This window comes from Zonotrichia albicollis, chromosome 20 (assembly GCF_047830755.1).
Source record: "Zonotrichia albicollis isolate bZonAlb1 chromosome 20, bZonAlb1.hap1, whole genome shotgun sequence".
In the NCBI taxonomy this organism is placed as follows: domain Eukaryota; kingdom Metazoa; phylum Chordata; class Aves; order Passeriformes; family Passerellidae; genus Zonotrichia; species Zonotrichia albicollis.
Genome location: NC_133838.1, coordinates 3,772,912 through 3,795,463, shown reverse-complemented (window position 1 = coordinate 3,795,463; position 22,552 = coordinate 3,772,912). Strand labels below are relative to the sequence as shown.

The 22,552-nt window shown below is 48.6% G+C and overlaps 1 protein-coding gene across 1 annotated transcript in view; it reads right to left on the bottom strand.

Annotated features, from left to right (window-relative positions):
* Positions 1-17,453, bottom strand: part of LOC141731341 (uncharacterized) — a 412,011-nt gene extending 394,558 nt beyond the window's left edge. The window contains 1 exon segment of the mRNA XM_074555961.1: positions 16,843-17,453. Within this exon segment, the coding sequence (XP_074412062.1) occupies positions 16,843-17,405 (563 nt within the window). The 5' untranslated portion in view covers positions 17,406-17,453.
* Positions 17,454-22,552: the final 5,099 nt, after the last annotated feature.

Genomic DNA, 22,552 nt, shown 5'->3' with positions numbered 1-22,552 from the left:
ATGGGTGTTGTGATGAGAAATCTCAGTCTGGAAGAAAGATGCCATTCCACAAAGATGCAGTTCTCATCCATGTGCTTTGGCCTGGCTAAATCATGCTTTCTTACCCTCATACAGTACCAAGTTTGAGTAGCAAAGAGCAAGACAATCCCTGAACAACTTCAGTCAACAGGTGTCTGAATGTGGACTTTTTGTCTTGATATTCCTGTACTTCATGTAATTTGCTTGATGGACAGCATGTTTCGTTTATTTCTGTGCTGCAACCAGCATTTAAAACAGGAATTGCTCCTTGCTGTCTCTTCATGGCAGCTGCAGAACCACTTGTACCTGTTCTCCTCTGATAGCAGAGGGGATTTATTTAGCTCTGTCCTGCTCAGCAGTGGCAGGAAAGTGACCACATGCCTCAGTAGCACAGCTAGCATCTTCCTGTGCTCATGGAAGAGACAGGTTGATCAGGAGAATTGTTCCCAGTGGGGTTGTTAAGCTGTGCATCTGGTCTCTAGGGAAGCAAATGAAATGTGAGCGTAGTTCTGGGATGTCTGGCTTTTGTTTGTATTTCTGTTACTGATTTTCTTAATCTTTCAAATATGGCCCTGTTTATCTGTTCAGAATGCATCTGAGCTACTTTTCCAGATTGTCATGCCTGGTTGTAGAGACACTTCTCCAGAGTGATGAGTTTCCTTATTCTAAGACACACACATCCCATATGAGGAGGCATTTAAACTTGGAAATAGTGTCTCTCTTTCTCCACAAAGCAATGTGACTTGTGTGCCCTGGAAGCCATATGAAGTAAGATCAGATGCATCTCATCCTTGGTTTTCCTGAGTGAGCACTGGTGAGAATGTCACTGGCAGATTGTCTCCAGTAATGATTGCCATGAGGTCCACGTTGTTCTTCAGAGCCTCATGATTTTCCTGCTTGAAATCACATAATTAGGAAAGCTGCCCAAGATGTTTTGCTCACAATTAACTGAAGGTATTGTCTGTGGCTGCAGCTCTGTCCATAGAGAGCAGCAGGCACAACTCTCCCAGGCATTGTCCTGGGGAAGGCTGTGAGAAGATCAGAGAAAAGAGTGAGAAATAATTCTTATCTTCACTTGCTGCACCTGTTGTTGTGAACATGTGGAATGTGTCATGGCGACTTGTTTACCAAAGGGTCATTTCTTAACTGGCCATTGGTGATGGTGTTTTGGATTCAATTGACCAATCTGGTCTGTCTGTATCAGACTGTCTGTAAGGGCGATGAGTTTCAGTATAGTATAGTATAGTATAGTATAGTATAGTATAGTATAGTATAGTATAGTATAGTATAGTATAATAAAGTGATTGATCAGCCTACTGGAATCATGGAGTCAATGCTAATTATTTCCACTATGGGGATGCCATGCTACGATAATTATCACCACCAGGTCCTCATTTGGTTTTATTTTCCAGGGTGAAATCTCCCTCTGATGTACACCTCCTACACCATGCAAAAGCCCAGGTCACGTCACCTCCAGCTGTGGATGAAACGGAGCTGCTCCAGAAGCTTTACCATCTCCTGGAAGCCAAGGGGTTTCAGACAAGGATGGAAGGAGTGGAACTCCTCCGAGACCTGTGCAAAACCAGCCCCCAGCTCATCTCCACTAACATTACCCAGGTATGTAGGGTATCTTCACTGCTCCTTTCCTTTAGCTCCTTTCCTAAGCCTGTAGCAGTAAAGTTAATTCAGTGTGTCTTGGCACTCTGTCCTGGCTGTTTGGGACACGCTGGTCCTTCTTACCCAGACAAATTTAATTCAGGTCCAGGCTTCAGGACAAGTTATTTCAGTCCAGCTGTATTTGTCTGGCAGGTGCCTATTGCTACTGTTCATCAGATGATGGCAGAATTTTCTGCTGGTGTAACTGCTGCTCTCTCCTACTGCCAGTTGGGTTAAGTGAAGGGAATCCAGCTCCTGAAAGCATGGCAATTGTTCTCTAGACCAAAAATGGATTTGCATAGGGAAGAGAAGTATCAGGCTGGGTTGGTTTAGACCCAGTTGTTTTTTCAAAAACAACAATTCTATATACTCCATCTTGTCTTACACAGGCACAGCTCTGGCTACTCATTTCCATCCTTGTTCCTATTCCTCTTAGTAAAGACAGTGCTCACCCTTTTTGGGGGTCTTTTTTTCTCTTTGGAAAAGGAGGAAAAGAACTAAGGACTCATCTCTGCCTTTTCCTTCCAGTAGCTGCTTTTTCCCGTTTTCCAGGGAAAGGTGCCTGATAATGTGGCTGTCAAGGGACTGAACCTGCTCTAATGAGAGCTGAACAGCACATTTCATTTCAGAAGTCCACCTGTTACTTAGAGAAATGCTCTGGATCCTGGAAGAGTTGATCAGAGCCCTGCACTTCTCCAGACACTGGCTCTGAGTCAAACAAAAGAAAACTTAGATCTCCTCCAGCTATAATTTTGGCAAAATCATAACTGCCCTCAGCACTTGAGGCAACTGTATGGAAAACTGGGCATTGTAAACATCTGCTTGCATTGAAAGCAAAGGTTGTCTTTAGCATTAGTAAATGGAATTGATTTAATGATTTATAGATGGAGAGAAATACCATAGGAACTATTCTGTCCCCAGCCAAACCTCCAGAAAACAGAAGAAAATCTTTCAACCAGCATGAGGTTGTGCCACCATTGCAGTGAGTGGCCCACAGGAAAACAGTGAAATTGTGCAAGCGAGGGCTGACCTGACAGAAAGGATCACTTTCATCTTTGACATTGCTGACTGCTACATCCACTCTTCAAACAAGGACATTTGAATCCAGCTTTCACATTGCTTGTTCTCTTCACAGATTTTTGATTATTTTGTCTTGAGAATATCTGACAGCCACAAGAAAGTGAAGCAGAGGGCGCTGGACGTGCTGGCTGAAATCACAGGAGCCCTGAAAGATGCCTTGAGCCCGGTGATCGTTGTTTTGGTGGAAGGAATAACAAAGAACCTGAACTCAAAGGATCCCAGGGTTCGTGGGGCAGCTGTGAAAGCACTGGAAGAATCCATTGCTCATTTGGGTAAGGCTGAGCCCTGGCAGGGACTCTCCTCAACTTTGTCTCTGTCTCTCCTGCACAAGAGAGCGCTGAGTGCCTTGACAGCTGCTCTTGTCTGTGGAACGCTCCAGCTGACACCCACCAGGGGCTGTGCAGGTGCAGCCCTTATGCACCATCCCCAACAGGCTGGAATGGGATCAGCATTTCCCAACAGTCCCACGAGCCCTTGGCTCTGTGCTGCTTGTCTGAAGAGCAAGTCCTGGACTACAGCTCTGCTACACTTCAGAGGCAAAGGGGGTTTGGAGTTTGCTTGGGCCCCGTCTGACTTCCCAAATGAACAGCTTTGCTGTTGGCATGAAGGGACAGTCACCCATCAGAGCTTCTGCAGGGCAGCCCACCTGCAAGGCTCTACATTAGAGGCATTAGCTGCCTATTTTTCACTTTTCTCTTTGTCTTCTATTTTCAAAGTGGAACTTATGATTCACCAAGTTCATTTCTTTAGAACAAACAGGTGTAAACCCAGCTGTCAATGATGCCTTGTTCCACATGTTGTTTTGCATGGGGCAAAATGGCCACAGCAATTAACTACATAGGCAAGGGCTGCTCTAAATTCCTTTGCCACACAGATTTATGTCAGCTCTGAGAATGCTGCACTGGGGGAATATGCCTGAAAAAATGAGTGTTGAAGAGGCAGGTCTTCAAGAGGAGTTTCCACTTTCTCCTCCCCAGCTGCTCTGTGAACTCAGGAACTGCCTGACTCAGCGTCTTTCTGTGTCCCAAGTATGGGGCTCTTCCTTTTTGCTCTGGAATGCAGAACCTTTTCACTGCTTCCATGTGACTGAACTCCTGAGGTCCCTGATGTGTAATGTTTTAACACAGCTCCTGCTACAGCAGACAAGTTTGGATTTACAAATGTGAAAGGAGAGCTTTTCTTTTGGAATTTAAAACCCTGCCAAGCAGGCTGGAAGGAAAGAAGAAAAGGATTCAAATATGCGCACAAATGTACTTGATTTTATAAAATGGGGTTGGCCCTGCCCTTTCCCTCCCCACTGTCCTTTCTCCTGTGACCTGAGAAAAGTGAGCAGAAACATGTGTTTCCCTTGTAGATAAAGTGTCACTGCTCAAAGAGTTCAGCTACCAGTGGAATCACCTGAGTGGCCAAGCTCTGCTGGATGTTACCGGGTGTATCACAGGTATGGCCTCCCCTTCTGAGCCAAGAGCTCTTCCCAGGGAGTATTTACAGGGAATGCCTGTGAGCAGACAGCAGAGCAGCTTCTCCAAACCAGGAGGTGCTGAGCTTGTCCCTGCTGCCCCATGGCCAAGGCAGGTGGGTTTGGCAGGTTTTCCCTGGCTGCTGCAGAGCTGGGCAGCATCTGAGATGGGGGCAGCGCTGGGCCTGGGGCTGAGCTCTCACTGGGGCATCTCAGAACCACCTCCAGCAAAGGGAGGGCTAAAAATGCCCCAGCTGGCTCCTTTCTCAGAAGCTCAAGGGACATCTGTGATCTTTGAGGGGAAATGGTGGCCAATTCTGTTTCAGGGCATTGGTTTGTTTTGTCCTCACAGAATTCTTGTTTTTCTCTTGGAAAGTTTTGAGGCTGAACTGTGCAGAGCCTGGGGGTCACAGCTTAGGCCAAAACTCAACAGAGGTATCAGAGGCACGGGTTTAGTGCAAGGCAGCCTCTGGGGCTCAGGACAGAAGCAGAGTGCTGAGGCTCCCTGCCTATGCTGTCACAGTGGCCTTGGACTGAGCCTTTCAGGGTGTGCAAACTGTGTCTGCCTGTGTCAGCGCTGTCCAAAATGCTACAAATGCAGCTGATAATTGATTCCTCAGAGGAGCTTGCTATGGCAGCAATAGCAAAGGAATGGAAAAAGGATAATCTCCATATATAGTAGAGAAGATGATTGATAGCCTTGCTTTAACTCGGGCTAAATCCACTGTAATTATGCCAACATCTTTCAATGCAAGGTTTAATACACTTTGTGTCTTCATTAGGAATCTCAAAAGGGCATGTTCAGAGATTGGGACTGTCAAAGGCCCTTTAAAGAGCATTTGAATAAAGTAGATCTCCAGCAATAGGGAATTTAGTTTAACAGTTCTTTTGATCTCTTTTTCAAATAAAGGAATTATCCATAAATTAGGACTACTTTAGAAAAAGCAGATGTTCTCTCTGAGATTTAATAGGAACAGACAGCTGTTCCTCACATTCAGTAGTCACTGATGTCTTTAATTGCATTTAAACTCAAATGAATTCCCATTTTAAAATGGGTACCATAACCCTTTCCTGCTTAGCAGAATTGGTTTTGGGTACTTGCAGGAGCTCTTTCAATGTTGATGACTGCTGGTGGATTAACAGCATAGAGAAAATGAAGTCTCTTTCACCACAGAATTGTAAATGGCTGCTAGATAACATTTTGTCTGATCAGAAAATAAGAACGGTCTCCAGAGCATTTCAGATTTTGATCTCTCAGCCAAATCTGCCATGCAAGAAGCCTGTTGGTAGTAACTTTTTGTCTGTGTTTGATACAGTTCAGTTCAGAAAATGAGCAGAGAGATTCCAGAGACAATTTGAGAAAACACTCGTGTTTTGGTTACATTTCAGTCCCCTGTGTAGCATTTTTCTTTCTCTATGCCCCTATTTCAGTGGACATTATAAGAAAAAATGCCATTACCATTGGGAGGGGAAGTGGCATTAAAATGTGGAGATGCTCAAATGCCACAGCAATGGGGTCTGGGTAATTCCCTAAGACACCCTGAGGTTTGAAACAGCTCTTTGTTGGAAGCCCCAAAAGCATTCTGCCAAAGACACCAGCTGGTCACTGATGTTTCTCATCCAACTGTCACGCAGCAGCCATCTCTGGTGGGCTGGAGTTTTGAGGTGTGTTCTAATCCTGCCCTTTGCTGTGTGCCACTGAGCAAAGGGAAGAGCCAGATTAGACATTTGGCACTTGACATCAAAGTTAGAAAAATTGAATCGTCCCTTTTATTAGAAATCTCTCAATTTCCTTGCTATGGTGCATTTCCAAATCTTCAAGTGTGGGTTTAGACAACTTCTTAATGGAAATAAAAGGCAGTTGGACATTTCATTCATTGTTCATACAGAAAGAGATTGTGAAATAATTTAGTAAAGGTAGGAAGTCTGCCACAGGGACAAGGTGGTGGTTGGAGCAATTAGTCCTGCGGGGTTGGTGGTTCTGTTTCCAGGATGCTCAGCTGCTTTGCCCTTTTCTGGACCAAGGGGCTGTGGGTGCTATTTTGCTGATCTTGGCCAGAGAGGCTTGCAAGAAGCAAAAGCAGAGGTAGATCCTTGTTTGCAGTGAGGCTGGTGGGTAAGGAGCTGTGTCTCTGTCCCGGCAGTGCTTGTGCAGGGGGTTCATGCCAGGAGCCCTGAAGTCATCCAGCGCGACGCCCTGCCCGTGCTCTGGTCCTTCCTGGGGAACAAGGCGCTGCCTGTGCGGAGCGCCAACGTCCGCACCGTGGCAACCAAGCTCGCCTCTGCCCTCTTCAAGGTGATGGGCACCCAGCTGAAGAAATGTGCTGCCAGCAAGCCTCCACATGTACAGCAAAACCTCTCCAAACTGTTGGGCTGGTGAAGGCAAGATGTTCCCCAGGAAGCTGAGGAAGCGCTGAGTCGGACATCTCTGAATTTGCCTTTTGAGCTGTTCCAAAAATGACTAAATCCTAAGGAAGGGTGTGCATCTGCTCCCACTCTCTCCATTGCCCTTCCTAGTCATAGCATGGGGGACCTGAAGCAGCTCCAGATGGAGGACAAGGTGAAGGGCAGTCAGGGCTCAGCCTCACACAGAGGTGAGGGGGGAGCTGGGCCAATCTCTGCTGGGAGGAAGGGTCTTGTGGCAGCCCAGAGAGGCTGTGCACATTGCCAGGGAACAGCTGTGCCCTGCATGTGCCCCTGCAATGAGCTGTGCTGCTGCCAGTGCCCCTGGAGCTGTGGGGCTGCTGAGCTGTGGGGCAGGCAGAGGAGCAGGAGGGTGCATGTGCAGCTGAGCCATTCCTGGAGAGCACAGGACTCGGGGCTCCCTGCTGTCCCAGGGCAGCCCAGAGGCCAGGCTGTGCCTGTGCCAGCTCTGGGCAAGTGGCTCAGGGTTGTGCCCTGGCCTGCCTCAGTGTCTGCCAGCAGGAGCATGTTTCCCTGTGCAGCTGTTTAGACATTTCCAGGAAATGTGTCCCATTAAATAGGGAGCTTTGGCTGCTTTACATTTGCATGGAGGCCTCTGTTTAACTTTGTGTCTCCACTTTGCAGATCTGACTGGTTACAGTCTTACCGAGAAGTTTTCTCAGGACAATTCAGATGTTCCCTCACCCACAAAGTCCTCGCCTCCCATCCAGAAGAGCTCTCTGTCCTCCAAGCTCAGGAAGAAGCTGCCACCTGTATGGAGAGTGTTTGAAGAATAGGATTAATGTGTTAGGCTTCATAGTTACAGCTGTACATATGTTCTGATCTTTAGATGTAGTTATGAATTAAAGTATTTTGATTGTATCTTTAAAATTTGATGACATATTTTTAATTGTATATATTTTTTAGGATAAAAAAATTAAATAAATAAATAAATAAATGAAATTTTAATAAACTAAGAGAAGAATGTGAGACCAGGACCTGCTAGCCTAGAGATTATGGGAGTGCAGCTCACTCGATGTGCCAGTGTCTCACCACATCCTTTTCTCATTGGGCCTCTCCTCTTCCTCTTTGGCCATGTATTCTTTGTGTCATTTGTGCTGCTCTTTGTAACTTGGCATTACTACGGGGTCACACACTGACCTGTTTGAGGGACAATGGATCCAAAAGATCCTGTATAGTCAAAGGTTTTTGTCTTGGTTTGGAAAGACAGGAGTCTGCTAAGGAAGGCAGGAGCCACCCCTGAAATGGAGAATGTAAACCCTCCCCACCCCTCTCAATTGCTATAAATTTTAAATTAAGGGACTCTCAGGCAAAAATATGGGAGCAGGAAATAACAGTTCTTTAATAGGTAAGGAAAAAAAATGGATAAAATAAACAATGCGTTACACTAGAACAACACTGACAGAGTCAGAACCCAAGCTGACACCCTGTGGGGAGTTGGTGGCAATCCAATTGGAAATGTGGCTGCAGCCCTCCTGAAGTGTCAGGTGTGGTTCTGTTGGAGCAAGGGGGATCTGTAGAGAAGGATGTATTCTTCCTCTGAAGATCCAGTAGAAGAAGAGAGAGCTGCTGTTCCTCTGGGGAATCCAGTGGAGAAAGCCGTGCTGGTGTCTCAAAACCTCTGGATTATATCTGGGTAGCAATGCTTGGCTCCTCCCTCTGGGCAGAGCATCTCACAGTGGGATGTTATAGTTCTTATCAGTCACGCAGTGACATTCAATAGCCTGTTGTCATGCAGTGACATTCAATAGCCTGTTCTCAGCAGATGTCTCCTCTCGAGGGAGGAGTGGGAGTGAGTGCTCAGAAAGAGAGATAAGGCAAACTGCCCACTTGACAAAAGACAGCTGCCATACAGATGGTAATAGAATACATCTTGCCTTGCAATCTGGAACATTATCCACCCCTTATTCTATTTCCATCTGCATCACAATGAAACCTTACACACAGTTCTCACTTAAGACTACGTTTCCCTGTGGCACACAACGGCTTTCTCCATCTTTCTGCATTACCCACCAAGTGCAAACAGGTCCTTGAGCAAAAACAATTCCATGCATGGGTTTGTCTTTGCCTGAAGTGGGAGTAATCCAAACAGTTTTTCCTAAAATACCTTTCACGTGTACAACAGGGACTTTATCTCCACCCACTGTGTGCAGGGGCTCAGACTGGGCAGGACCAGCTCTATTTATGGACCCTCTGGTGTTGACCAACCAGGTGGCTTTTGCTAGGTTCATTTCCCAATTTCTAAAAGTCCCCCCCGCCGAGTGCCTTCAGGGTTGTTTTAAGTAGTCCATTGCATCATTCAACTTTCTCCGGCAGCTGGTGCATGATAAGGAATATGATATATCCATTTAATACCATGTTCCCTGGCCCAGGTGTTGATAAGGCCATTCTTGAAATGGGTCTCATTGTCTGACTCAGTTCTCTCAGGGGTGCCATGTCTCCACAGGATTTGCTTTTCCAGGCCCAGGATGGTGTTCCGAGCAGTGGCGTGAGGCACAGGGTAGGTCTCCACCCATCCAGTGGTGGCTTCCACCATGGTCAGAACGTAGCGCTTGCCTTGGCGTGTCTGGGGCAGTGTGATGTAGTCAATCTGCCAGGTTTCCCCATACTTGTACTTGGACCACCGCCCACCATACCACAGGGGCTTTACTCACTTGCCCTGCTTGATGGCCACACACATCTCACAGTCATGGATGACCTGAGAAATACTGTCCATGGTTAAATCCACCCCTCGGTCTCATGCTCACTTTTAGGTGGCATCTCTGCCCTGATGGCTGAGGCATCATTGGCCCATCAACCTAAGAACAACTCCCCCTTATGTTGCCAGTCTAAGTCTTATCTTTGACACCTCCATTTTTGCTGCCTGATCTACCTGCTCGTTGTTTCAGTGTTCCTCATTAGCCAACTCTTGGGGACATGAGCATCCACATGGTGGACTTTCACAGGTAGCTTCTCTAACTGAGAGGCAATGTCTTTCCACTCATCAGCAGCCCAGATCGGTTTTCCCCCAAGCTGCCAGTTAGCCTTTTTCCACCTTTCCAGCCAGCCCCAAAGAGCATTGGCTACCATCCATGAATCAGTATAAAGATAGAGCTTTGGCCATTTCTGTGTCTCAGCAATGTCCAGGGCCAGCTGAACAGCTTTGAGTTCTGCAAGTTGACTTGATCCACCTTCTCCTTCAGTAGCTTGTCCAACCTGTTGTGTGGGGCTCCATACGGCTGCTTTCCACTTCTGGTTCATCCCTACGATGTGACAGGAACCGTCAGTGAAAAGAGCGTAGCGTGTTTCTTCTGGGGGCAGTTGGTTATAGGGAGGAGCCTTTTACGCACGTGTCACTGGTTCTTGTTCCTCTTCATCATTCAGACCAAAGTTCTCACCTTCTGGCCAGTTTGTAATTATCTCCAAAATCCCAGGGTGATTCAGTTCACCTATACGGGCACGCTGTGTGATCAGAGCAATCCATTTACTCCATGTAGCATCAATGGCGTGGTGGGTGGAAGGAACCTTGCCTTTGAACATGCACCCCAGCACCGGTAGTCGGGGTGCCAGGAGGAGTTGTGCTTCCGTGCCAATCACCTCTGAGGCAGCCTGGACTCCTTCATAGGCAGCCAAGATTTCCTTCTCTGTGGAAGTGTAGTTGGCTTTGGACCCTCTGTAGCTTCAACTCCAAAATCCCAGTGGTCAGCCTCGAGTCTCCCCAGGCATCTTCTGCCAAAGGCTCCAGGACAAGCCATGGTTCCCTGCTGCAGAGTAGAGCATATTCTTTACCTCTGGTCCTGTCCTGGCCGGGCCAAGGGCTACTGCATGAGCGATCTGCTTGATCTGGGCAAAGGCTTGTTGTTGTTCAGGGCCCCAGTGGAACTCATTCTTCTTGCAGGTAACCAGGTAGAGAGGGCTCATGATCTGACTGTATTCGGGAATGTGCATCCTCCAAAAACCTATGGCACCCAGGAAAGCTTGCGTTTCCTTATTGCTAGTTGGTGGGGACATAGCTGTGGTCTTGTTGATGACCTCAGTGGGAATCTGATGCCGTCTGTCTTGGCACTTCACTCCCAGGAACTGGATTTCTTGAGCAGATCCCTTGACTTTTCTCTTCTTAATGGCAAAGCCGGCTTCTAGCAGAATCCTGATGATCCTCTCTCCTTTCTCAAATACTTCCATTGCTGTGTTCCCCCACACAATGATGTCATCCATATACTGCAGGTGTTCTGGAGCCTCACCCTTTTCCAGTGCAGCCTGGATCAGTCCATGGCAGATGGTGGGGCTGTGCTTCCACCCCTGGGGCAGTTGGTTTCAGGTGCACTGCACGCCCCTCCAGGTGAAAGCAAACTGAGGCCTGCATTCTGCTGCCAGAGGAACGGAGACAAACGCATTAGCAATGTCAGCAGTGGAGTACCACTTTGCTGCCTTGGACTCCAGCTTGTACTGGAGTTCCAGCATGTCCAGCACAGCAGCGCTCAGCGGTGGAGTCACTTCATTCAAGCCACAATAGTCCACAGTCAACCTCCATTCTCTGTCAGACCTGTGCACAGGCCAAGTGGGGCTGTTGAAGGGTGAGTGAGTTTTGCTGACAACTCCTTGGCTCTCCAGCTCTTGGATCATCTTATGGATGGGCATCACAGCATCTCGAGTGGTTCTTGTACTGTCGTCGATGCACTATGGAAGTGGCAATTGGCACCTATTGCTCTTCTCCCGTCAGGACTCCTACTGCAGATGGATTCTCAGACAGTCCAGGCAAGGTGTTCAGTTGCTGCATGCCCTCTGTCACTACAGCTGCTATCCCAAATGCCCACTTGAGTCGTTTTGGGTCTTTGAAATACCCACTTCGGAGGAAGTCTATGCCCAAAATACATGGGGCCTCTGGGCCAGTCACAATAGGATGCTTCTTCCACTCATTCCCAGTCAGGCTCACATCAGCTTCCACCAAAGTGAAATCCTGGGATCCCCCTGTCACACCAGCAATAGAAACAGACTCTGTCTCCACATGTCTCGATGGGATTAATGTGCATTGCACAGCAGTATCGACCAAAGCTTTGTACTCTTGTGGTTCCGATGTGCCAGGCCAACGAATCCACTCAGACCAGAAAACACGGTTTTCCCTGGCCTCTACCTGGCTAGAGGCGGGGCCCCTCTAAGCCTTCTTATCTTTCTTTCCCTGGGCATATGTCTTGGATGTTCCTTCAAGGGGATCGGACATGTCATCATCATCATCATACCTGGCAGTTCGGCTATGGGCAACTGGAGCTGCTTTCCTTCTGGTGGCTTCCTTCAGTTCATGCACCCGTTGTGCCAGAGCAGCAGTAGATTTTCTATCCCATTTCTTCATGTTTTCTCCACAATGACGCAGGTAGAACCACAGCTCAGCTCGTGGGGTGTACCTTCTCTTGCCATCGGGGTAACATCTGTGTTGGCTACCAGAACCTCTGATCTGTACTGCTGAGATTTGGAGAAGGTCTTCTTTAATCTCCTCTCTGAACTTCTTATGATTCTCCTCTATCTTGTCCTCTAATTTCTGCAGACATGTTTCTACTGCTGCAATTCTGGCATGTGTTGGGCCATGCACAGCATCTACATATGCTCAGAGCTTCATTGCCATATCCAGCACAGTCTCATCCCTCTCATCCCACTTCATTATGGCTAAGGCAGAAGCATATTCATGTGGCACAAGTCGTACAAGTTTCCGCCACATCACAGACGTGCATGGTACCAAGTCTGGGTTCCTAGTTGTTACATCATCTGAGAAGATAATCTTTGCCACTGCCATTTCTCTCAGGTGTTGGATCCCTTGCTTTATGGTCTTCCACTGGGTTTGTTGCATATAGAGATCATCTGCACAGGTATCTTTGTGCTACATTTTCCAAGACCCGTGCCCAGAGACTGTGTGGAGTAGTCCCCATCATCATTCCTTGGTCGATGACAGGATCCTGTGACAGGGATCCCAAATACCTTGCTTCAGTGCCATCCAGAATTGTAGCCTCACCTGCAGCATCCCAGAGACGGACCAGCCAACTAATTATGGATTCATCAGGTCATTAGGTGTAATCCTTCTGTAGGCCACAAAGGTCCTTCAGAGAAAAGGACTCAATATTGGCTTCTGATCTTGCGCCTGCTGGTTTGACTCCTGATTTTATGTCAGGAGGCATTGAGGGTCCTTCTCCTGCTGCATCATCATCATCATCATCATCCACTGGTCGATCGGTCTTGTCCATGCATTTCCCACTTCTAGTGCTGGTAGCAACAGCCATTGGTTGAGGCTTATTGTCTGGTTTAGCTGCTGGCTTAGGCTCACTATCTGGTTTAGCTGCTGGCTTTGAACCTGGGCTGTTGGCTGTAGCCTGACTGGGATAGCTGATTTATCTCCCTGCCCCCCTGCCTCTGTCTGCTACCCAACAGTATCTAACAGAGTGGGATAAGCATAGGCCAGGGCCCAGCTTATTGCAATGAGCCTTTTCTCTTTAGAATGATCATGGCACTTTGTTTTTAGGTATTTCCCCACCTCAGCTGGGTTCTGAATTTGTTCCCGTGGAAAATCCCAGTCTACAGGATCAGAATATTCCTTCAGGGTTTAGCCTGTATTTTCCCATTCTCCACACCACTTAGGATTTTTCACGCCTGCATCTGCTTCTGGGACAAGGGTCTCACCAACTCCTCTGGATATCTCAGCCCTCATTCTAGAGAAGCTGCAGACCATATAGAGGAAGCTTGATTAAATACCAGATTAAATACCAGAAAGATGGTCTCTTTAACATTCAGGGGAAACTGAACATTCTCAAAAAGTGGCATAACAGATTCAAAGGAGAAGAAGGAAAGGAAAGGCTGGAAAGCCTCATTCCCTGCTCCTCCTCTAACAAACTGGGTGCAATTACTAATAAATTCCCAAAACATACTACTGGAACTGGGATGCAGGGTAGGACGAAGAAACCATAAACCATAAATATCATAAACAGACTCCAGTATCTTTGTAAATGCCCTATAAATCATTATCACCAAGGCCAGCACAACAGCTATTCCAATCCGTGCCGCACTACCATAAAAATTACGGGTTATGGACAATAATCCTAGTGACCAGAAAGGTATTGAAACCTCAAAAAGCTCTAGAGACCAGAACCACATGAAGGCCTCCACCCCAAGAGACATTAGGAATTCAAGCAACATGGCTACTGACTGCTTTAACTCACTAGAGAGTGAGCACAACCAACATACAATCAATAGAGCTTTTTTCCACCTTCTTGAGCCATGCATTGGGCACCAATAGATGTATTTGTCCTTGCTCAGAGCAAATTTGGAAGAGAATCCCAAAGGGGCTCCAGTAGCAAAGCAGATTAAATCAGCCCCTTCCCCCAACCGGTCCTGGAGAAAATACCTCCTTGGAGAAAGGTGGAAAAACCTGTTTATTAAACAATAAAACCCCTTGCCGCTCCAAAAGAGATGACTGAGAAACTGAGAAAGTCCCCTCCCTGGGTTGCAGCTCAGCTCACTAAGTCTCTGATCAGTCCCTCTGGTGCTGGAAATGTCGCAGGCCAGGCCTGGCCCAGTGGCCACAGATGTAGCTGCTGGTGCTCTTCTGGTGTTCAGTCCAGAGCAGGTTTGAACAGCTCCAAAGAAAAGGGAAAAAAACCCACAGTCCAGGGAACTTCTTTGTCTCCTTTGCCTCAGCTAGCTAAACTAACTAAAAGCAAAAGAGAGCTCTGTCCCGCTGTCTGTCCATCCACAGACAACACAGTCCAGAGCAGGAATGTGGAGGAGTGAGTGCAGTGTCTGAAAAAAACCTGCCTCTTCTTCTCTCCCCCTTCACTCTCTGGAACAAGTCTTAAAGGTGTACAACTTATTATTCAGCATAAACAGAATGAGACAATTGGGGATAAAAGCATCATTTAGTCAACCCACGACACCCACCCATTACTTACTTTTTTCTTACTTTCCCAAGCTTGCTGACAAACTTGCTGAGTCCTGATGACTCTTCTTCTTGTATCTCTTTCAAGGATATACCAACCCAATTTCTGAATATGTCCATTATTCATTGTTTGTGCATGTGTCCATTGTCCATTAGTACAAGCAGGCTGGATTGTGCTTTGGCTGAATATGGGCATTGTCTAACAAAAACTCCTCAATCTGCAAAAACTCTCAATATGTAACCATACTGAGATGACTGGAACCACACAGGAACAACCAGGACCATGCTGAGGAGAACTGGGACCACACTGCAGGTAACTGGCAGTGAGTGAGACCATGCTGGGAGGGACTGGGATCATATGGGGAGTGACTGGGACTATACCAGGGACAACTGAGTTCAATTGGGACCATACTGGGAGTGTCTGTAACCATAGGGGAGTGATGGAAGCACACTGGGAACAGCTGGGCCCATGCTAGGACCAACTGGGATGACTCTGAGAGGGACTGGAATGATGGAGGGATTGACTGGGAGCAACTGGAATGATGCTGAAAGCAACTGGGAAGAAGTGGGAGTGACTGAGAACAAGCTGGAAGCAACTGGGATAAACTAGGAGAGACAGGGAGACACTAGGATCATACTGGAGGCTACTGGGGTCATGCTGGCATTGACAGGGAGCAACTGGGATAACACTGGGGGCACTGAAATCGTACTGGGAGTGTCTGAGAGCAACTGGAATTAGACTGCAAGTGACTGGGATCATACTGGGAGTGGCTACAATCATACTGGGATCAGAGTGGGTGTGATTGGACCCTGACTGGGGGTTACTGGGAGTTACCAGGCCCATGCTGGGAGCCAACAGGGGACATAATTAGAGGAACTGGGAGCAACTGGGATAAAACAGGGGGCAAGTGAACCACCCTAAGGTAACTGGGAGTGCCTGGCAATGACTATGAGAATGTTCAGGGCAACTGGGATATACTGGGAGTGTCTGAGCCCATATGGGTGGTGACTGGGACCGGACTAGGAGCCACTGGGAATGTGCTGGGGAAACTGGAAACACGCTGGGGGCAAGTGGGAAGGACTAGGGACCTGGTGGGAGAGACTGGGATCATACTGGGAGTGCCTAGGACTATGCTAGGGACAACTGGGAGAACTGGGAACACACTAGATGAAATTGGGAAGAACTGGGACTGTGCTGGGATCAAATTGCATCATCATAGGGAATGACTGGGAGGGACTGGGCTCATACTGGGAGCAGCCACTGCTGGCCCTGGGACCCTCCAAAAACACCTCCTGGGGAACCCGGATGTCCCCCCGAGGGCCATCTGTGGCTCGGCTTTGGAGCCCTGCCAGCTCCAAACTTCCCCTGAAAAAAATCCCAAACCCAGGCACCCCCCAGCAGGTTTGGGCCGAGCTCCCCCTTCCCCGGGCACCTGCAGGATGGGGGGTGATGCTCCCAGGGCTGCGGCGACTCCAGGGTTCCCTCTCCCCTTCTCCAGCTGCTTCTGCTGCCGCTCAGCCTCTTCCTCCTCCTCCTCCCCTGTTCCCGAAGGTCGAACCGTGAGGGGAAAGGGGACAGGGAAAGGGTGGAACCATGAGGGGAAAAGGGGCAGGGAAAGGGCGGAACCGTGAGGAGAAAGGGGACAGGGAAAGGGTGGAACCATGAGGGGAAAGGGGGCAGGGAAAGGGCGGGAACCCTGAGGGAAAAGGGGCAGGCTCAGGCCAAGGGCGGCAACTGTGAGGGGGCACTCTGGGCGGCGGCGCTCTGCAAACAGAACTGCAACGGACTGAACATGAACGGGAGAGAAAGCAGTAAGTCTGAGAGTTTTATTTGCTATCAAATACATCCCACACACCCTGCCCCACACAATCCCCGTCCAATCGCTCCTACGCTCCCATCCCATCCTATCGCTCCCAAATTGGGATCCCATTTCTCCCATCTCCTTCCAACCCCATCTCACCCTGGTACCTGTGGAATGGAGTGAGTTTGGCATAGGATTGAGATTTTGAGGTGGGAACAAGCAATTTGAGGTAGGATTGAGCCCTTTTGTGTTAAGATTGACCTGTTTTCAGTATGATTTGAGTGGTTTTGAGGTGAAAGATTGATCCCTCTTCACTTTTGTACTGCAAAGAGATGGAAAAGACAAGAAAAATTAAGGCCAAACCAAAAGAATAAGAAGCCAGGTGTGTTCCCAACATGGATCACAGGGAAAGTGGGTCACCAGGGCTGTGCCCCAAGTGCCTCCTCCAGTGGGGGATGGAGCTGGAGCAGAGCATGAAGCTCTTCCTGCACTCAGGGCACTAGCAGGGCTTCCCTTATCGGTGGCTGTATTGGTGTCGGGTCAAATGAGAGCTCTGTGAGAAGCTCTTCCCACATTCTCTACACTTGTAGGGTCTCTCCCCTGTGTGGATGCGCCGGTGGGTGATGAGTTGGCAGTTGTACTTAAATCCCTTCCCACACTCAGGGCAGAAGAGGGCCCTCTCCTCTGCGTGACTCAGATTGTGCAGGAGGAGATGGGAGTTGAACCGAAATCTATTCCCACACTCGGAACACTCGTAAGGCCTCTCCCTAGTGTGGATCTTTTGGTGCCTGATCAGGGTGTCATGGTCCCTAAAGCTCTTCCCACATTCCCCATACTCGTAGGGTCGTTCCCCAGTGTGGATCCTCTGGTGCTTGATCAGGTCAGAGCTCCCGCTGAAGCTCTTCCCACACTCCCCACACTCATGGGGCTGTTCCCCAGTGTGGGTTCTCTGGTGGCTGATCAGGCTGGAGCTCTGCCTGAAGCTCTGTCCACACTCCCTACACTCGTAGGGCCTCTCCCCAGTGTGGGTCCTCTGGTGGCTGGTCAGGTGGGAGCTCCGGCTGAAGCTCATCCCACACTCCCCACACTCGAACGGCCGTTCCCCAGTGTGGGTCCTCTGGTGCTCGATGAGCTTATAGTTCCACCTGAAGCTCTTCCCACACTCCACACATGTGTGGGGCTTCTCCCCATCATGGAGCTGTTCATGGAGCACCAGCTCAGAGCTCTGGCTTGATCTCTGGCCGCCTTCCCAGCCCAGGCTGGCTCTTTCCTCCTCAGATCCCTGCCAGCTGCATTTGCAGCCCCTCCTCGTGCGGTATCTCCGGCGCTTTTCCTCCCCGTTGGCTTCCTGCGCCATGGAGCCGCTCAAAATGGCTTCTTCCACCAGGTTCTGCTGCGGGCATTTGTTCCCCCTGCTCTCCATGCTCAGCTCCTGCTCTGGGGAAGGAAGGACAAGGACAGGATGGGATTTGCGTCTGTGCCACAGGCAAGGGCAAGGAGATTCCCCGCAGGGCTGAGCTGCAGCCAGGGCCATACTGGGCTGGGCTACGGAGCAGCACAGAGGGGAAAGGGGCACTGACTTCCTCCTCACCTGCTTCAGTGTCCCAGGGCATCTTCCTCACAGACTCCCAGGGGTTGGCAATGGGAAATCCTGGTTTGGGGAAAACAAGGGATGAGCATATTGAGTTTGAAGGTCCCTCTGCCCAAGTCCATCTCTACCAGTCACCGGCCATCTGTACTTCACGAAAACCTTCCAAACACCCAGATTCAGCCCTGGAAAAGCCTCCCAGGAGTTCCCTGTCCCTGGTCCCTCCCCTTGGGTGTTCAAGGGTTCCCCCCTGTCCCAGCTGCAGGGGGTCACACTTAGATTGGGGGTCCCCCTTCTCCTCGGTGCCCGCCCTGCCAAGGCTGCTGGCAGTCCCAGCGATCCCAAAAGCTCCCCCCTCTTCGCTCTCCCCATTTCGGGATGCCGGGGCTGTTTGGGCTCCCGGGCTCCCTTCTCCCCTCATTCTCTGCTCGGGGCTGCAGCGGCTCCAAGGAGTCCCCCTGCCCCTCTCCAGGCTCTTGAGGCTCCCGCCCATGGCGGCGCTCCCCCCTCTCTGGGCTCCCCACTTTGGGCTCCTGCGGCACACAGGGCTCTGCTCCTCCAGGCTGCCTCTGCCGGCAGCCGCCACCGGCACCCCCTGATGTCCCCCCGAGGGGCCTTTTCCGCTCAGCCTTGGACTGCTTCATTCTCCAAACATCCCCCAAAAAACCCAACTGGGAGTACCGGGAGTGTCTGGGAACATGCTGGAGGGAACTGGGCTATACTGGGACATACTGGGAGGGTGTAATGGGAGGGACTGGAACAAATGAGGGTGAAAGAGAGCAACTGGAACCATGTGGAGCACAACTGGCTCTTACTGGCAGGGACTGGGAGCACAGTGGGGCCATCTTTGGATCATACTGGAAGGGACTGGACTAATATAAGAAAACCCTCAAAAACTCCAGAGATACACCAAAAATCCCAGTGGAACTCACCAAAATTTTATAAAACTCCCAAAAATTTCAATAAATTCCCCCCCAAAACCCCCACAACCCCAACAAAACACCCCAAATCCAAAACCCCCCAAATCAACAAAACCCCCCAAAATCACATAAGCATCTCTAAACCCAATAATTCTCCCAAAAACCCCCAATAATTCCCCCCAAATTCCTAACAAAATCCCCCAAAGCCCAAAAAAGCCACCCTGAAATTCTCAAACAGCCTCGCAAAACCCCAAAATCCCCACAAATCCCCCCAGAACCTGCCAGACTCAGTGGGGCTGTCCTGGATCAGGGGGCACCGGCCGGTGGAACAGCAGCCACTTCAGGGGGCCCTCAGAGCTTTTTGGGGAGGGGGCACCATGGGAGACCCTCCAAAAACGGGGGGGGGGGGGGGGGAGGAACCCCTGCTGTGCCCCCTCTCCCTGAAACCCCCAGACCTTGGTTCAGGGTGGGCCTGGGACCCCCCGGGACCCCCAATTCTCCCCCGAGACCTCTCCAGGAACCCCAAACCCCCCAGAGTCCCCCAGGGTTGGCCTAGAATCACCCTGGACCCCCAAACCCTCCCCAAGACCCCCAAAACTCCCCAGGACTCTCAGACCCCCCCATTTCCCTCCAAAATTCACCCCAGAGCTACCTGAAACCCCCCTGTGAAAAATGCATGTATTTTATGATTGGCTTTTTGCAAATATTAAAATGAATATTATATGTGTTGTGTTAGAAAGAAATGCTGTATTAATTCTCTTAAGTACTGTGTTAAATATAGTTTTAGGTTATAAAAATTGTTAAAACAGAAACTATGCTATGTAAGATGCTTTGTTTAACAGAAAGGGCTTGCAGCGAGATAGCAGCCACAGGACACCTAAATCTTTCAGAGAAAGGGAATTTATTGCCTTCTTATCAGAAGAAATGAACTTCTTCCCACCTTGGAGGCGCTGTTAGGATTAGAAGGAAGAAGCTGACACTGACCAGACAGAATCCTGTGTTTGAATGGAATTTATGCATCATGTATGAAGTGTATGAATATGCAACGGGCTATTGTTCTTAATGGTTAGTCCTTTGTTAGCAGGGGTCTTTTTTGGGCTCGTGATGCCCAGAAAAAGGTACCCGGACGTCCATAATTCTTTGTTTTTATTATCTCGTATTGTCCTAATTCAATTTGTCCAAATTGCTATTACTCTAATTGTGTTACTATTTTTATAACCATATTTTTTACTTTTAAATTTTGAAAACAACCGATTGGCGTTCTTCACAATTTGGTAGCAGAGGATGGTTGCTAACACCTCGCTGCCTGTGCTTTAGGAGAGTCAGAGTGGGGAAGGCACGCCCTGCCCTATTTGGCAGCCTCGCTTTGTTTCCCCTGAAGTGACCGACAGACGCAGGTTACGATCTGTGGACAAAAGGAGGCAATATAACAGAGAGAAGGAAAAAAAAGGCTCCCTACAACTGCGGTAATTGGTCCCCTAAGTGTAGTAGTGCGCACGAAGAACCCGGGAAGGAAAAAGGATTGGTAAGTATTTCTCGGGCGGGGGGCAGGTACAGGGAGGGGATGAATGTGTGTGAATGAGAGGCAGGCTGGTTGTCCCAGACCTGCCAAGTGAGTGAGGAGTCTCCCATGCTGCGTTTTCCTCTTTTCGCGAGAAAAACGGCCAGTAAAGAGACAAAGCGAGTGATAAGAGAGTGAAAGAACCCCCCGGGGTGACTGGGACTGGGTCTCAGGGAGGGGTTGGACCCCTCGGAGGTAGGCAGCAAGGTTTCCTCACCCAATCCACTAGGAAACGGGACAGGAGGGGCCCCTAAAACCTGCTGGGTTGAGGGATTTATATTCTAAGAGCATCCAAGAGCAGGGTTGAGCAGAATTCTGTCGGAGTGAGGATATGCCCAAGAACACTCAGGGTGGGACAACACAACTAGATTGAGGGATTAAAATTTTACCCAACAGCATCCGGGGTTGGACAACACAGCTAGACTGAGGGAAAAATTTTTGCCCAACAAGATCCAGGGTTGAACAACACAGCCAGATTGAGGGATAAAAAATGCCCAAGAACATCCAGGGTTGGACAACACAGCAAAACAAATTAAATGCCCAAGAGCATCTGTAGTTGTACCACACCGCTGGGTTGAGGGACAGAAAATGCCCAAGAGCATCTGGGGTTGAACAACACAGCTGAATTTAGGGAAAAATACCCAAGAGCATCTGGGGTTGGACAACATGGCAGGACTGAGGGAAAACTACCCGAGAGCATCTGTGGTTGGACAACATGGCAGGATTGAGGGAAAAATTGCCCAAGAGCATTTTGGCTTGCATAACACAGCTGGGTTGAGGGATATCCAATAGCACCGAGACTGGCCAGTAACACCTAAACTTGTAATAGGTGATGTGAAAGTAAAAGGTACCTTATTGTTGTTTTGTGGTGTGTGTGAGTGAGACCCACACAAAGTCAGCCTCAACTTCCCAGGCAGGTGGGAAGGGGGAGGCAGTGGAAAGAGGAGTGAGTGACCTGCACACCAGGCTGTAGCTCCCGGGTAGGTGGGGGCTTCTGGGCCGAAGAGGAGTGAGTGACCTGCGAACCAAGCTGGCGTTCCCTGGGTGTGTGAGGGGGCCGTAGCTGAAGAGTGTGAAGGACATGCAGACAGCCTCACAGGGGAACGGACGCCAGAGGCAGCAGAGTCAGGCCCTTCTCGGGGGCCTGGTGACACTGAGACCTGGAGGTCAACCCCAGAGCGAAAGAGGGGGCCACAAGGACCTGTGATTTTCTAGCAATAAGGATCCACTTTCTGTCTTGAGAGTGTGAAGGAATATGTGAAAGTGAATGAGAAATAAAAGTGAGTGAATGTAGATGAATGCAAGTATAGGTAATGTCGATTGTGCATTTTAAGCCTTACCATATCTCCTTGGAGGGAGGTGGATTGTATTGACAAGCAGTGTGAGAAAAAGGGGTTTTTTTGGGTGTAAGTAGTTGAAAGAAAAGTGGTATTTAAGTTGTTAGTAAAAAGTGAAAAACGGAAGCAGGGGACGAATAGATAGAAAATTGAAAAATGAGACGGAAATACAGTAAGGTGGATACAGGAAAAGAAAAGCAGAAAAAATTACCAACAGAAATACCCCAAGACAGCCCTTTGGGAGTTATGTTAACAAACAGAAATACAACTCCTTGCAAAATACAGGGTATGCAGAAGTTGATGAGAAAAAACATGCAAACTTGTGAATTATATACTTAAAAAGAGCATTAGAAAATTTAACACAAAAGAAAGGAGTTATATATTGATTCAAGGGATGCCTTTAGAGTAGCACATGCCTCAAGAAAAATTTAAAAAGGGAGATTACTTAATTAAAGATGAAAAAGATTAGTACATGAGAAACTTATTTTCGAGGTTTTAGAGGCATTAAAATTACCTAAGAGAGATAGCAATAGTACATATTAAAGGACACAAAAAGGTAAAGACCCAGAAATAAGAAGAAATAATTGGCAGATCAAGAAGCTAAAGATGCAGCAGAAAATAGAGCTGAAAGAGCTAATATTAACTCCAAATGAAGAAAAATTGGAAATTCCAAAGTTTAGAGAAGCAAAAAAAAAAATTAAAAAATTAAAATTAAAACAAGATAGGTGGCGAACAAGATAAATCGGGGAAATAGAAACATCTTGATGGAAGACAATTAGATAATAAAACACTTACTAGGGAATAGCAGAGGAC